The sequence below is a fragment of the Glycine soja genome, chromosome 16, assembly GCF_004193775.1.
Source record: "Glycine soja cultivar W05 chromosome 16, ASM419377v2, whole genome shotgun sequence".
Taxonomy (NCBI): Eukaryota; Viridiplantae; Streptophyta; class Magnoliopsida; order Fabales; family Fabaceae; genus Glycine; species Glycine soja.
The window spans coordinates 27,438,264-27,452,343 of record NC_041017.1 but is presented as its reverse complement, the minus strand read 5'-3'; the positions used below and the strand labels follow the sequence as shown (position 1 = coordinate 27,452,343).

General features: G+C 34.4%; 1 protein-coding gene across 1 annotated transcript; it reads right to left on the bottom strand.

Annotated features, from left to right (window-relative positions):
• Positions 1-594: 594 nt before the first annotated feature.
• LOC114391105 (cell cycle checkpoint protein RAD17) lies at positions 595-6,344 on the bottom strand. The gene is made up of 12 exons (XM_028352089.1): positions 5,930-6,344; positions 5,656-5,713; positions 4,343-4,428; positions 4,212-4,259; positions 3,720-3,776; positions 3,275-3,377; positions 2,682-2,992; positions 2,264-2,594; positions 2,023-2,148; positions 1,684-1,882; positions 1,544-1,601; positions 595-1,135 (listed from the first exon to the last, which is right to left on the bottom strand). Exons 1-12 carry the CDS (start codon positions 6,125-6,127, stop codon positions 896-898), a joined length of 1,815 nt encoding a protein of 604 aa, XP_028207890.1. The 5' UTR covers positions 6,128-6,344; the 3' UTR covers positions 595-895.
• Positions 6,345-14,080: the final 7,736 nt, after the last annotated feature.

Below are 14,080 nucleotides of genomic sequence, written 5' to 3'. Positions count from 1 at the left end.
ATTATCTGTTGAAAGTGAGGTATTAAAAATATTAATTATAAAAATTTGTCAATAATTTGACAGCTTAATAAGTTAAAAGAATAAAATGAGAATTAATAATTTATATTAGACTAGATTCCATAATAGTTATTCTACTCCAATAAAGGATACATATGCTCTGTACCAGAAAAAATTCAATATAAATTTCTTAGACACGCCCTGCATGGCTACTTCTAACCCCGTCCCTCCACTTACAGAGTATCTACTTAAGCTCTTCAATTGCATCAGTACTCTTGATCTCAGGAAAAGCTTGAATCTAACAAGAGGTTGTAGCTACTAACCACTGCTCACCTTCAACACCATCAAATCACTTTTTTTTACCACACCAGAAGGAGCAAGTCGTTCCATTTGTTAAAAATGATAAAAAAAAAAAAAAGAAATTGGCCAATTTTATCGAATGACTAATAAAAGGGGAATGAATCCTCTTTAAGTAGTTTCCACTTTTCTTACAAACTCTTCTGTTCCTCTCTAACTAATTTTCACTTGCTCCTAACTCGTATCAAACACCTACTGAGGAGAGTCAAAAGTGCGTCTCACACTTCAACACCTCAACAATGAACAATGTCCGTGCTTCACGTGTGTATATTAAGTTTGTTTTACTTTAACATAAAAATATGTTTAAGTAACAGAGATATTTACAGTGGCACATCCTCTCTCACTAAGCACTTGTTTCCAAAAACCCATCATCTCATCAAGGTTTGAAAGTAGAGCTAACAAAAACTAAAGGTTTCCTATGTAATGCTTCAGCCTCGATGAATAACAGCGATAAGAGGGGAAGATAAGTGTTCAACACAAAATATATGCATTAAAGGAAGATCTGCAAACTGAACCACCGCATATTTACACATTGGATACCCTACCAATCTTCTATGTCATCATCAGAAATCTCCCTAGATTGTCCATCTAAATCCATTTTGTCAAAATCAAAATCTTCCATTTCCAAGTTCAGTAATGATTCCGGACTTGGTTCATGATGTCCACCCCATGCTCCATTTCCAAGCAATTTAAGCATGGGCATGTACTCAGTGGTCATAATTGACATATGATAAGAACTAAACCGTCTACAGGCAGGGATTCTGAGCCTATCCACCTCATTCTGCAATGTAAGATCATGAAAAGAAGTCAAATTTCATGAGTGGCAAGAAACAAAAATCTAGAAGATGAAACATTTCAATCTTCTAGTGAGAAAGCTACCTTGCCAACACAACCTCCGTAGGTAATGTAGACAAAAATTAAATAGCACAAAAAGAACATTATCAAAAGAAGCATTGAAGTATTATATTCGTTGATGCTCTCCAGTGTCCTTTTTTTTCCCCTCTTAAGGTAATGTCACAATTTGAAATTTAAAAATTACCTACTTCAAATATATAATTGAAAACCTTTTATCTCTCCCAAGGTAACAAAATGCAACACATTTCAAATTCAAATTACCTACTTCAAATGGATAATTGAAAAAATGCAGAGTAAGAAAATATAACAAATAGAGGAGCCATAATAAGTTTACCTTGTATAATGATGCTTTCTCAACTTGCCAGAGCTTTGGTCGCCGAATTGCATGCCACCTGTAAAAGTGAACAGATTTAAATATAACTGAGAAACATAAAGTTTTCTCACACCAAAGACTGAGTGGAAATAAGTGCTAACCTGGAGGATAGTGGATGAGAATTTCCAAATAACACCCCACGAACAGCTATGGATGCAGCAGCTGACCGTAAAACACTCTCTGCCTCATTATAAGTACTTAGCATTCCCCGAAGTTTAGTAAGAAGAATGTCAGCATCACCCAGATACGAAGACAAAGTCCATGCATCATCTATTGCTTCGTCATTCAAAAAATCCAGAACTGCAAGAAAATAGCAAGAATTAGAAAGCAACTTGATTTGGTTTAGAAAATAAAAGAAATAAATCATCTTTACTTTACCTTATAAACATTTTTTCAATTTTCACAAAGAATGTCAACACTAGCATATATGAAGAAAATACCATTTTCATGCAGAAAATCAGCAACTGGACCAGGTTGAACATGGGCTTGATAAAGAATCTTCTCAGGGACATCCATTTTTAATGGTAATCTTGAAAGTCTTTCTTGCATTAGAAATCCATCTTGATCTACCACATAAGAAAATTAAGTAGTTAAAAAGAGATTCAACTTAACCTACTTATGTTTCTGCTGTTTCCATGAGTAGAAAGAAAGATGAAATTCAAATTTTGCTCAAAGACGCACCATATTCTGTTGAAACTCCACTCTCCCTTTTATTGTGCAAAAATTTACCCAAAGCATGAAATAAAGATAATGTCTCATCTCTGCCAAAGTGCAAGGAATATCCATCATCTGATCTAACAGGTTTATCACTTTCCTCTTTTAATGCTCCACGATAGCAGGTAGATGGTTTCAAGCAGAAAAACTGTAAAGAAGTAATTGCATGCCGGATGTCACCTCCACTAGTTTTTGCAATTAGATCAACATACTCAGCAGTCACATCACAATGCTCCATTTGGCATATTCTAAAAAGTATCTTCTTCATAGTATTCAATGTAATTGGATTGAATGCAACCTGAAAGTTTCCCAAACTAAATTTTACATAAGTATTCTCTCATAACAAGACATCAAAAACCACAAGAGAATTCTTCAAGGACGTAACCTTACAAGCCCCAGAACTCTCTAGAGATAGCTTCAGTTCTTCCAGACAACGAGCATTATAATCTGCTGAATCAGCATTTCCATAGTCCGTGAACAATATTGCTGTGGGTATCTGAGTTGAATTCACCAAAACGTGCAAGCAATCTTTAAGTCTTCTAAAAGCAGATTTCCCATTAGTCAAGGGAAGATCATCTATTAAAAGTATGACGGAAGGCTTTGACTCCCCAGTATGGGAAGTTAGCAATAATCCATATTTCCGTACTCTATCAACAAAACTTTCAAATTCATCTAACTTGGATGTGTATTTTGTCCCTGTCAATGAATCAGAAAATTAGAAAAATACAGTCACAATCCAAAAAGTTACAAATTTCAATTATTAGAATCCCCCACCCCCCAAAAAAAACAAAAAAAAAAATAGTATGTATTTTCCCATTTGGAATGTGAACACAAAGCACATTGTCATTTTAACAATACATCCTCATGGAAACTAACCATTGCACAAAAAAAAAATAGACGATTTAACAAGAGAAGCTAAAGGGGATGAGAACCAAGTATTTCTCATACTAGCTCATCAAAAACATTGTCTTAACCCACCTGTGCCAGAATTATAAAGATGTTCTTGCCAAATTACAGGTGTAGGTGTGTTCCACCCACAAACCACTGCTCCTAGATGAGACGCAATTACATGAATAGCCGCCTACATAATGTAAAGAAAAAATGCTTCAATATCAACAAGGCTTTTCTATCAAAGTACATTCAAATAAGGTTCTTCATAGCAATGTACAGTGTTCTACATTTTTATTATATATAGGCAGAGTTTTTAAAAGGGAAGTGCTATTCAGTAATAATTAAGTTAAATTCTGCATATATAAGAACACAAAAAAATAAGGAATCAAGTTAAAGAAAATAAAGATAAAAGAAAAGATTGACCCCAAGCCACATTAGCCTGAAGTTCCAAATATTAACATTTCTAAATTGTCCTGAGTGGCTGAGCCAGTAAAAGAAATTAGGCTAAATTGAGGAGAGAAGAGCTACATACAGATTTTCCGACTCCTGCCTGCCCACTGATGACAAGAACATTGTTACAGTAGGCACCCTGTAGAATTGCCATACAAAGGGAAGAAAAATGAACTCACAATATGAATGGAATAAAAACAACATAATGCCTTCAGAGAGAACCATTTATAGCCGCTTACATCAATATATCCTAGTGCAGGGGAACAAATTTCTTTTGAGAAGACTAAACACATCAGAGGGAGAATTTAGAAGACTCAACAACAACAGCCAGAAGATGATGCTTTTCTCTTTTTTATACAAAGTGAAAACTCCCAAACATTCTTAAACTATTGACAATTCGACATTACTTTATTATTAATACTCCATCTCTGTAAAAAAAAAAACATTGTTTTGCAAGTTTACAGGAACAATAATCTCTACAAAGCTACAAATTCTAGTGGGTGAAAAGAAAAGAGAGAACAATTATAAGACAAATAAATTGATCATAATCCTACAGGTCTTCTCCTAGATTTACCTTTGAAGGTTTCAACCTCTCCTCAAACCATGTCTTAACTTCTTCAACCTGTAAATACAACAAAAAAGGAGAAAATGGGATGGTATTCATATCACTATCAAAATCAAGAACTTAGGAATCAGAGCATCAACCTTTTTCTTGTGAACAGCAAGCTCTTCCAGTGAACAAGGCTTGTATTTATCAATCCATAGATCCTCTGCATAGTGCCTGTGAGTACCTGATGCATCCATTTAGCACTTACAATATATTTGAACAGGAAAAAAAGATACAGATCAAGAAGCCACAACAATTGGGACAAAAGTGCAAATTGAAGATTTCAAATTTATTTTACTTATTGTTTATGCATGTGTGAAGTCGATAACTCAGACAGTCTGTTTAACAAACCTTTATTGTTTTAAATTTTAAAAAAGTCCCTATATTAGTATCAAAATTGAAAAAGAACCACTGAGGAACCACTGAAATACTACAACTAGCGTCCTTCACTGTTGGAGGAAATTAAATTCCTGGCTTGGTCTTGGCTTTGATCATTGTCTCCAAGCTTCACTTATTCTTACGTGCAATGGAGTAGCAATATTGCAGCTTGTCATAGTGGTTAACAGATTGTGTGCGTTCTGGTGATGGGAGTAATATGCATGGAAGGGGGGTGTGAATGATATTTGTTTCGGGTATTATTGGGCACATACATGACAAGGGATTTATACCTTTAGTCTTGCAGGGTCTTTTGGTAGTGGAGGATCTGTTTTATGTAGGATGGTACTGACTTCCACACGCAGATATCTCATTTGTTAGCTTAGGGGTTAAGTAGTATTTATCTCGTGTTGGATATATATACACCTTAACCTGTGTGCTCTCAGATGGATACTCTTTTCTTTGATGTAATTTTCGGTACTGCTGGTACCTTCCATATATAATTTCAATTGCTGAGTTGAAAATAAATAAATAAAAAACTAGCATCCTTCAAAACGAGGGGGCACACTTTAGAGTATAAAGTGAAGTTATAACTGTCAATTAGAAAATTAACTGGTTGATATTGTGATAAAACACAAACAAATGTATAACCAACTAACGAGTTGTTAAAATTTCAAGCATTGAGTTTCTATTCAAAAGGGTCATAAATGCACTTTATTCTCTAAAGTGAAACCTCCTCACTATGAAGGAACTATGCATCGTGATCAGTAATCTTATCAGATTTAGCTTGTCTAAAGCAAGCAAGTGTAAAATAAGCAATCTTAGTAGTTGATGATAAGAGGAACAGTCGAAATTCTAACATCACATTTGTGATTTCTTAAGCAACTACTAAGATTTCTTACATTATTTTCTAGTTTCTAAAGCAAGCAACTCGCTTTGGAGGAGCCAAATCCATCAGCATCGTGTCAAAGCAAACAAACATATACGAATATGAAAAAAAAAAAAAAAAACAGTTTTAAAGACAGCAACAGCATACCAGCGGATACCTTTGACCCAGTAAACACTTCATTGAAGTCATCTCCAAATAAGTCTATCTGCAATAAAAACAAACTCATCAAATTCCTCCTCTCCCAGTGATTAGTGAAAGCTTTTTTTTCTTTTTTTTTTTCTGATTATGGTATCGGTACCAGTAGCCCGGCCAGAAGCAGTGACTAATGTTCCTCAGCACCGTGAGCTCATATAAGATGAATATTTTCCTCGCAAAAATGTGAATAATAAACACACACATGCACAAAGTGAAAAATGGATACCTCGTGCAGTTTGGAGAGGTGAGAGCGAGAAGCCGAAGCACGTGCCCTCTTCCTTCCACGTGAGGATGCTGACGTGGACTTCGACTTCGACTTCGTCTTCGTATTATAGCTGTGACTCGAACTCAACGAACGAACGATGAAACCGTCTTCTTCTTCGTCTTCCGATGACAGAATGACGACGCAGTTTCGCTTTGCCATCACCAAAACCAAACCCTAAAAAAAATTAGGGATTTGTTGTACATAAAAGGGATAAATTAGTAGCTCAGTTCTTCGTAATAGTCAGATTCGTAATGCCTTGGCCGTGAAACCAAATCGAAAACCCCAACATGGAATTTTGGGTTTGGGGTGTTTTGGTTTTTGAGCGCAAAATGTGAAAGTGAAACTACGCGGGTTCTCTTTCTTTTCTTTTTTTTCTTTTTCCTCTTTTTTAATTCTCTCTGACAAATCTGACTATGTCTTATAATTTATTTTAAATTAATAATATATTTTAAATCAATAATAAAATAGTTAAAATGTTTTTTTTTATACTTTTGTAATAGTAGTTTTGTCGATAATTAGAATTATTTTGGGTACGGAAATAAGTAAAATAGATTTTATCTTTATTGATAATTTTCTTACCAACATGTAACTAAGAATCAAATTCTAATCAACATAATTAAGAGATTCTACTATTTATAATTGGTATTATTTTAAAAAAAAGATATAATTGGTATTATGAACTAGTGTAAACCTCGTCAAAAAGAAATTAGTGTAAATATATTACTTAAAATAATATCAAGTAGTTTAATTTTCATACACCTTTAATATAAAATTAAATTATTTTTTTATTGAAAATCTAATATCTCAGAATTAACTTGATTCTTTTATATTGCTAATTAGTTGGAAATTATTTAATATAAATTTAAAGTATAAAAATAAAAAGAAGGGATTGTTTCAAACTATAATGGGATCCCCTCTAAGGAAAATTGGGATGAAAAGGTTGTTCTTCCAAATGTTGAATTTAGCTATGGAGTTTCCAAAACTTCAACAAACATCATCATCACCACATTTAGTTACATGGAGACCCTAACGAGGTAATGGCAATAAATCTTATGCCTCAGAATCGATGTCTCAATAGGGGGTCCAAAAAGATAAGTTAAACCCCAAGCATATTGCCAATATATCTGAGAGAAAGAGATTGAGGTATCACAGGAAGACCCCTCAAGCTGACTTGACACGTAAATCAAAACCCCTCAAGTCTACTGTGGAGGTTTTCGTACCCTAGAAGAGTGTCTAGTCAAATGTAATAACACCTTTTCAGGCAAGATGACAATACTATGGAAGAGGCCCCCTCACTTCTTTTGATGACCCAAGTGCCTCCTAAAGATTCCCTAGAGGGGTATAAGATGGATAATACCCCTACTATCAAAGATAAAAATGAGAATGCTCAGTTAATGGACACCTTCTTTAATGAGCATGATTATGGTTTATAGTTCTCTATTTGTTGGGTTTACTTCTCATCTTTATGGGTAACTCACAATTTTCTATTCTCTCTTGGAATATTCGTGAGGCCCTCATTAAAGATGGCAAAATAGTTACCTCTACTTTGGTTAGGGGTCATAAACCAAAAAACATTTGTTTATTCAAGAAACATTGCCAGTTTTCTAAAGTTAAAGCCTTTTGGCTTAAGCTGGGATGATGGTTGTATTGTTCAAGAGGCACAAGGTCACATGGGAGAGGGATTTGGGTGCTTGTTGACTCCAATAGAGATTTCTCTCTATTTATTAATTCTCAACATCAAAGCATATCTTTTCTTATTTCCAAGGACTCCATCTCTTGAGTTTGTTCAACTCTTTATGTGAGACATGTCGCTGCCCTTAGAGACCAACTTTGACTCTGACTCCAACAAATTAGATTTGCCATAGATTCTCCTTGGTTGGTTTTAAAAGACTTCAGTGAAGTTGCCTATCCTTTTGAGGTTAGAAGGGGTATATTTAATTAATTAAGGGCACAAAAGTTCCTCCAAACACAAGATGATTATGCCTTGATGGGCATTGAAGCTAAAGGGAGTAAATTTACTTGGTTTTGTAGGGAAGGAAGAGGACTTTCAAAGGCTAATAAGTTGGACAGAATTTTGGTTGGTCAACCTTGGCACCTCCTTAATCCCAATGTTCACACCATTAATCTTTGTCGTATTCATTCAAATCATTGTCCCATTATTCTTCATCTAAAGAGGTATCTCCCCTCCAAACAAGAGAGACCATAGAGGTTTTTAACTTCTTGGACTAAGCATTATTTATGACTATCATGATATTGTCAAGCAAGCTTGGAAGTCCCTTACTCCTGCGATTAGCCAGGAACTAGATTTGGTGAAAGCCACTTATCAATGGTATAATGTTTTTGGTAACATATTTAGAAGAAAGGGGAGGGTGCAGACCTATTTGAATAGGATTTAGAAACATTTAGACTTTAATCCTTTAAAGAGTATTTTTTATTCTGGAAAAGCAACTCCAAGATGAGTATAAGGAGATTCAACATCAATAGAAGCCTATTTGGTATAAAAAATCTAGGGAACAATGGATAAGATTGGGTGACAAAAATACTTGGCTATATCATTGCCAAACCAAGACTAGACGCAAGAGGAACCATTTCCATCCTATTCTTATTGAGTCTAAAGAATGGTGCAATGATCCCCAAGCTTTGGGGGTACATGCTAAGGAGTATTTTTGTGGTATTTCCTGCTTGCCTTGTGCTTCCTCTCATGAGTCTCCGTAGGTTAGAAACATTCCCTCACTCAGTCAAGCAACACCTTTTTCTTTAATTTCTTTGGTTACTCTTGATGAGATGAAGAATGCTATCATATCCATGAAATCATACAAATCTCCTAACCTAGATGGCTTTCAACCACCATTCTTCAAGACTTATTGATATGAATCTACTAATGAATCATCTTAAAAACAAGTAAAGTAGACAAAGAGGAACTTTACCCTAACCGCAACCTGTCGGTAGAACCAACATTAAAAAGTTCTTTAACCTAAGAACAAAAGGGAAGTTCTGACAAAGAGAAACACTATATTTGGTTAATATGAATATTCTGCTTTGGAAGCTTACAAGAGTCTCCTATTTATAGGCTATGCTAGGCAGCCTTGAAAATAAAAGAAGTAAAATTTCATTAACAATCCCACTAGGCATTAACTTCCCACTAAGTTGCCCACTAAGTATTTATTTCCCACTAAGCTTTTACTTCGCACTTAACCATCACACTGGTTCATTAATTCTCACTAACCATCATAATGGCTTGGGAAGCTCAAAAACACTTAATTCTGACCTATGTAACATTTAAAGACATTTGAACTTATTCCCCCCCAACATAAATATGAAAATTACATGGAAAATTAGGACAATGGGATTAGTTAAGTTTTTAGCTCAAAAGCTAAGAAATCCACCAAATAAACTCCAGCCCATAGATGTAACTTGAGTCTTAAGTGTTGGGCTGAGTTTTTCTTCAAGTTTGTTGAAACAATCTTCAAATTGTAGGTGTGAGATAATTATTGGATTGGGCTTTAATTTAGTTAAATCTTTTTCAGCTTGCAACTCCATGATTAAGATTTGAAAAACATTTTTGCTTCTTTTAACTTCTACTTTTGTCAATGAGTCTTCCATCCATTACAAAGGAGATTTGAAATAATTGGACCTGGACAAGTTCATGTCACTTATTGGGACATCCTTAAGAATGATATTTAATCTCTTGTTAGGAATGTTTTTCTTAATGGCTTTTTTTAGGATAATATTATGTAAATCCTTATCGTGCTTATCCATAAAATTGATAATCCTATTTGTTTTAACGATTTTAGGCCGATAAGCCTTTGTAATATTGTCAATAAGATCATTACTAAAGTTATTGTGCACAAACTTTGTCCCTTTCTTGAAGAAATTATTAGCCCTTTGCAAGGAAGCTTTGTTCTTGTAAGGGGTGCCACTAATAATGCCATCATAGCTCAAAAGTTGATTCACTTCATACATTTATCCAAAGCTAAGAAGGGTAGAGCTTTTATTAAAATAGATCTTGAAAAAGCTTATGATAAGGCGAGTTGGGATTATTTAGAGAAGGTTCTTCATGACTTTTGTTTTCCTCAAAACATTATCTTTCTCGTTATATGGTGCACCAAATCTTCTCTCTCAATGGTGTGGAATGGTTCTCAAATTGAGTATTTTAAGCCCTCGAGGGGCTTGAGGCAAGGATACCATTTATCCTCATACCCTTTTGTTATATGTATGGAGAAATTATCTTTGTGTGTGTGTGTGTGTGTATCCAACAATTGGTTGATGATGGGATTTGGGAACAATTTGTATTAATAGAGGCAGGCTGAGGGTGTCATGTCTTTTGTTTGCTGATGATATACTCCTATTTTGCAAGGCTAAAGAGTCTTTGTTTCAACTAATGATGTCTATTCTTGATATTTGTTGTTCAGAATCAGGGCTCAATCTTAATATGCAAAGTCTAAATTTATATGCTTTAAAAGGGTGTGAAGGAATGTTTATATGAGATTGCATTCAATTGTTGCAATGAGAAAGGTTGAGAATCTTTTACATACATTGGTTCCCCTAGGTTAAGGGAAGGATCACTAAGGATTTATTCAACTTTCTCCATTACAAGATTCAAAGTTCTTTACTTGGAAAGGTAAATTTTTGAATAAGGCAGGTAGGCAATGTTTGATCAAATCTATCATAACTTCCCTCCCTAACAATGTGTCTGATGAGATAGGTAGGATTTTTAAGAGTTTCCGTTGGTGCTATTCAACAAGTAACAAATCTTAGAATCTAATAAATTGGTCTATTGTTATAGCACCGAAGTCTGACGGGGGTTTGGGAGTACGTCAAGCCCATCATACAAACACTTCTCTCTTAGGGAAGCTTGTGTGGCACATTTTAGAAAATACAGATTGTTTATAGGGAAATCTGCTGAGAAGTAGGCACTTTAGTCAAGAGAATTTTCTCAATATTAATAGTTGTCCAAGTGATTCCTTTACTTGGAGAGGAGTAGTGGCTAACAAAGAAGATCTGAAATTAGGTTTCAAGTTTTGCACGGGTAGTAGTCTTTCTTCTCTTTGGTATACCTTGATATGCATGGGCCATAAAGTACCCATTGTTCATTATGCTAATATGAATCTATGTCTTAAAGACATTATTATCAATGGAGCATGGAACCTGCAAGGTATTAGATATTTTATTCCTAATAATTTCATGCATTTCATGCAACACATAGACTGTGATTTGTTACATTAATGAGTGATAATTGGGTTTGGTCAAATGATAATTTTGGCATCTATACTCCTTTTTTGGGTTATGCTTTGCTTGCTTCCAATGAAAGTTCAACAAGTGCTACTAAAGTTTTCTATTATATTTTAACTCCATTAAAACTCTTATTTAATTTTTTATAAAAATATGAGTAATTTTTTTGTGATATATCTATATATCGAAGACATACATCAACATACGAATAATCTCAACAAGTCATACACCTGATAAAAAACACTATATAAGAGAACATCTACCTCATGTTTATTTGGATATAGATATAAGCTAAGATTATTTAAAATATTTCAAAAGAAAAGCTAGGTGAAATGTATGAAACCATCAACAGAATACCCACTACCTATTGTAATACATCTAAAATAGGGAAAGGGATACATCATGCACTACTTATGTTGGTTGTACACTAATCTAAAAAAATAAGCATCAAGAGTCTTCTAAAGAACTTCCCTCTACCATTAAACTCTAGAGACAAAAGAGACGTGGTATCATCCGAATCACTATTGTAACATCGTTATGACTAGGTTCCCTTGTACTACCATCTGTCGACCCATTAGGTGATGCTAGACCAAAGACTTGAAAAGGAAGTCTATACTTATAGGTTCGAAGTCCATCACGTGAAGACAATGCATCCTCTTAAGATACATATGTGACGAGTATGCCTCCCATCTGTTGACCATTTCTTGTGATAACATCTTGATGGGATTGACCATTGAAGGACATGTGAATCGAGTATAACGGATGAATAACCAAGTGTGGGTAGTCCGAGATCATCACATGCACAAAATCACATGTACAGATAATCCCTTAATCAAAGTAAAATCAACAACACCCCAACTGAGCAAATAACATTGGCACGTGCTAAAAACTATTTGGGATATCTTGTGCAAAACCTGATCTACAGAGTGATATAACGGTCATGTTAGGATAGAAGTATATGGGTAATGGCTTACCACAACATTAGATCTATAGAAATCCTAGCCTAAAATGCAGAGTAGTCCATTCATCCATCCCTGAGGAAATCCATCCTCCATTAACCCCTTCCACACTATGTATGAGATCCCACCAAGCAACTCCAAACTTACGTGTGTACTCACTAACACAATTAAAACTATTAGAGCACAACTCACACTGCAACGACAAAATGGTCGAAGTCGTTGACTTATGTACCTTTGCATCAACACATCACCATTAACACGTCAAGAGTCACAACACAGATAACTCTTGTTAAGTCAACAAGCTATAACACTTATCCTCTTTTCATTTAACAACAACAACAAAATGCTATCTAGAGTAATCCTAAATTGAGGATAAGCAAAGGTTCTCCCAGAGCAACCCCTCAACAATCGTGTTACGCCATCGATAACGCTGCCATGGATGGCATCCTTAACCAAATCATCAACGACACCGTGCTCTTGGCCACAATGTATGAAGTCGCCGATACCACGTTGGGATCCACTAGTTTCATCAACATCAGTTAGCGTCATTATTTCTCTTCTTCTTCTTCATAGCTTGTTCTTAACTTTCTAAGGTTTCAATTTTTAATTCCCTTTTATGTACGTTGTTGCATTAGAATAAATTTGAATCCCCTAATTTGGCCAAGGAAATCAGTAGGAAAATTAATTTCTACAAAATTTGCACCATTTTTTTTTTGGCAATAAGCTTACTATATGAATGCTAATTGATTAACTTATAGGAGTTTTTGGAAGTGTATTATGAAACTGTAAGTCTATTTAGCATATTTCATTTTGTATATATTGATTGGTTATTTGGGATAAAAATGTATTCTAGTTTTGTTGTTTTCTCTTCTGGTTTCTCTAATTTTAGCAAAGGCGTCCTAGAAGGTTCAACAAGATTTCATCAATGAGCACTTGTTTTGCTATTTCTGGGTAAACATTGTATATACAATATTCTAATTTGACCTTTTATTTCTAGTATGCTTATAGTCTTATACAAATAAGATGATCTAGCAGCTAAAATTAGTTTATAGCACATTGGAACATAGGTGTGTTTTCTAACTCTTCATTGACTTTAGTGCAAATAGTTTATAATGTTCCAAATTTGCTAAATCTGGGAGCACATTCAAACATAGTAATAGGTGTTTTCTATATATGCAAATGGAAAGCAATGCAAAACTTCATTGTTGATAATTGTTTTACTAAACATGTTGAAAACGGAATCTTTGTCATATTAATTAGTTTTGATAATATTTATAATTCCATGATATAAGGATAATCCTTGGTAGATTCCTGGACAGTGTAGAAGTAGCAGCTAGAAGCAAGTTGTTGAGTTCAGAAGTCAAAAGAAAGAGTTTTTTTATTTAAAAAGGTGAGTGGTTTATGTTATCATTAATTCTTTCATTGTAAATGCATTCTCTTTTATGCAATCATTTTTTCTAAAAGATGGAATTAAGTTGCATCACCAAGCAATTAATGAAGAAAATGGAAGCAACACACTATTTTATATCATCTGTCACTACCTCTTTTAGTTATGCTTTCATTGGAAACAAACTTTCTTTGGCAATGATAATCTTAGGTATTACTTACTATTGCGGCATTTTAGGTGTGAACATGTAAAGGAGAAGCAACCAATATATTTGGAAACAAAGTAGGACTAGAGATATCTGATGAAGATAAAGTTTGGAGGATTTTTAGAGATTTTGGAAATAGTGTGCTTGCTAGCTATTTTGTTACTATTATTTATAATAGGCTTAAATATGTTTTTGGTCCCTAATATATACACAATTTTTGTATTTGGTCCCTGATAAATTTTTTCTTCAAATCGGGTTCCTAATATTTGAAAAGTGTTGTCCGAGGTCCCTACCGTTAATCAGAATCTGTTAACTGCTTATGTGGTCGT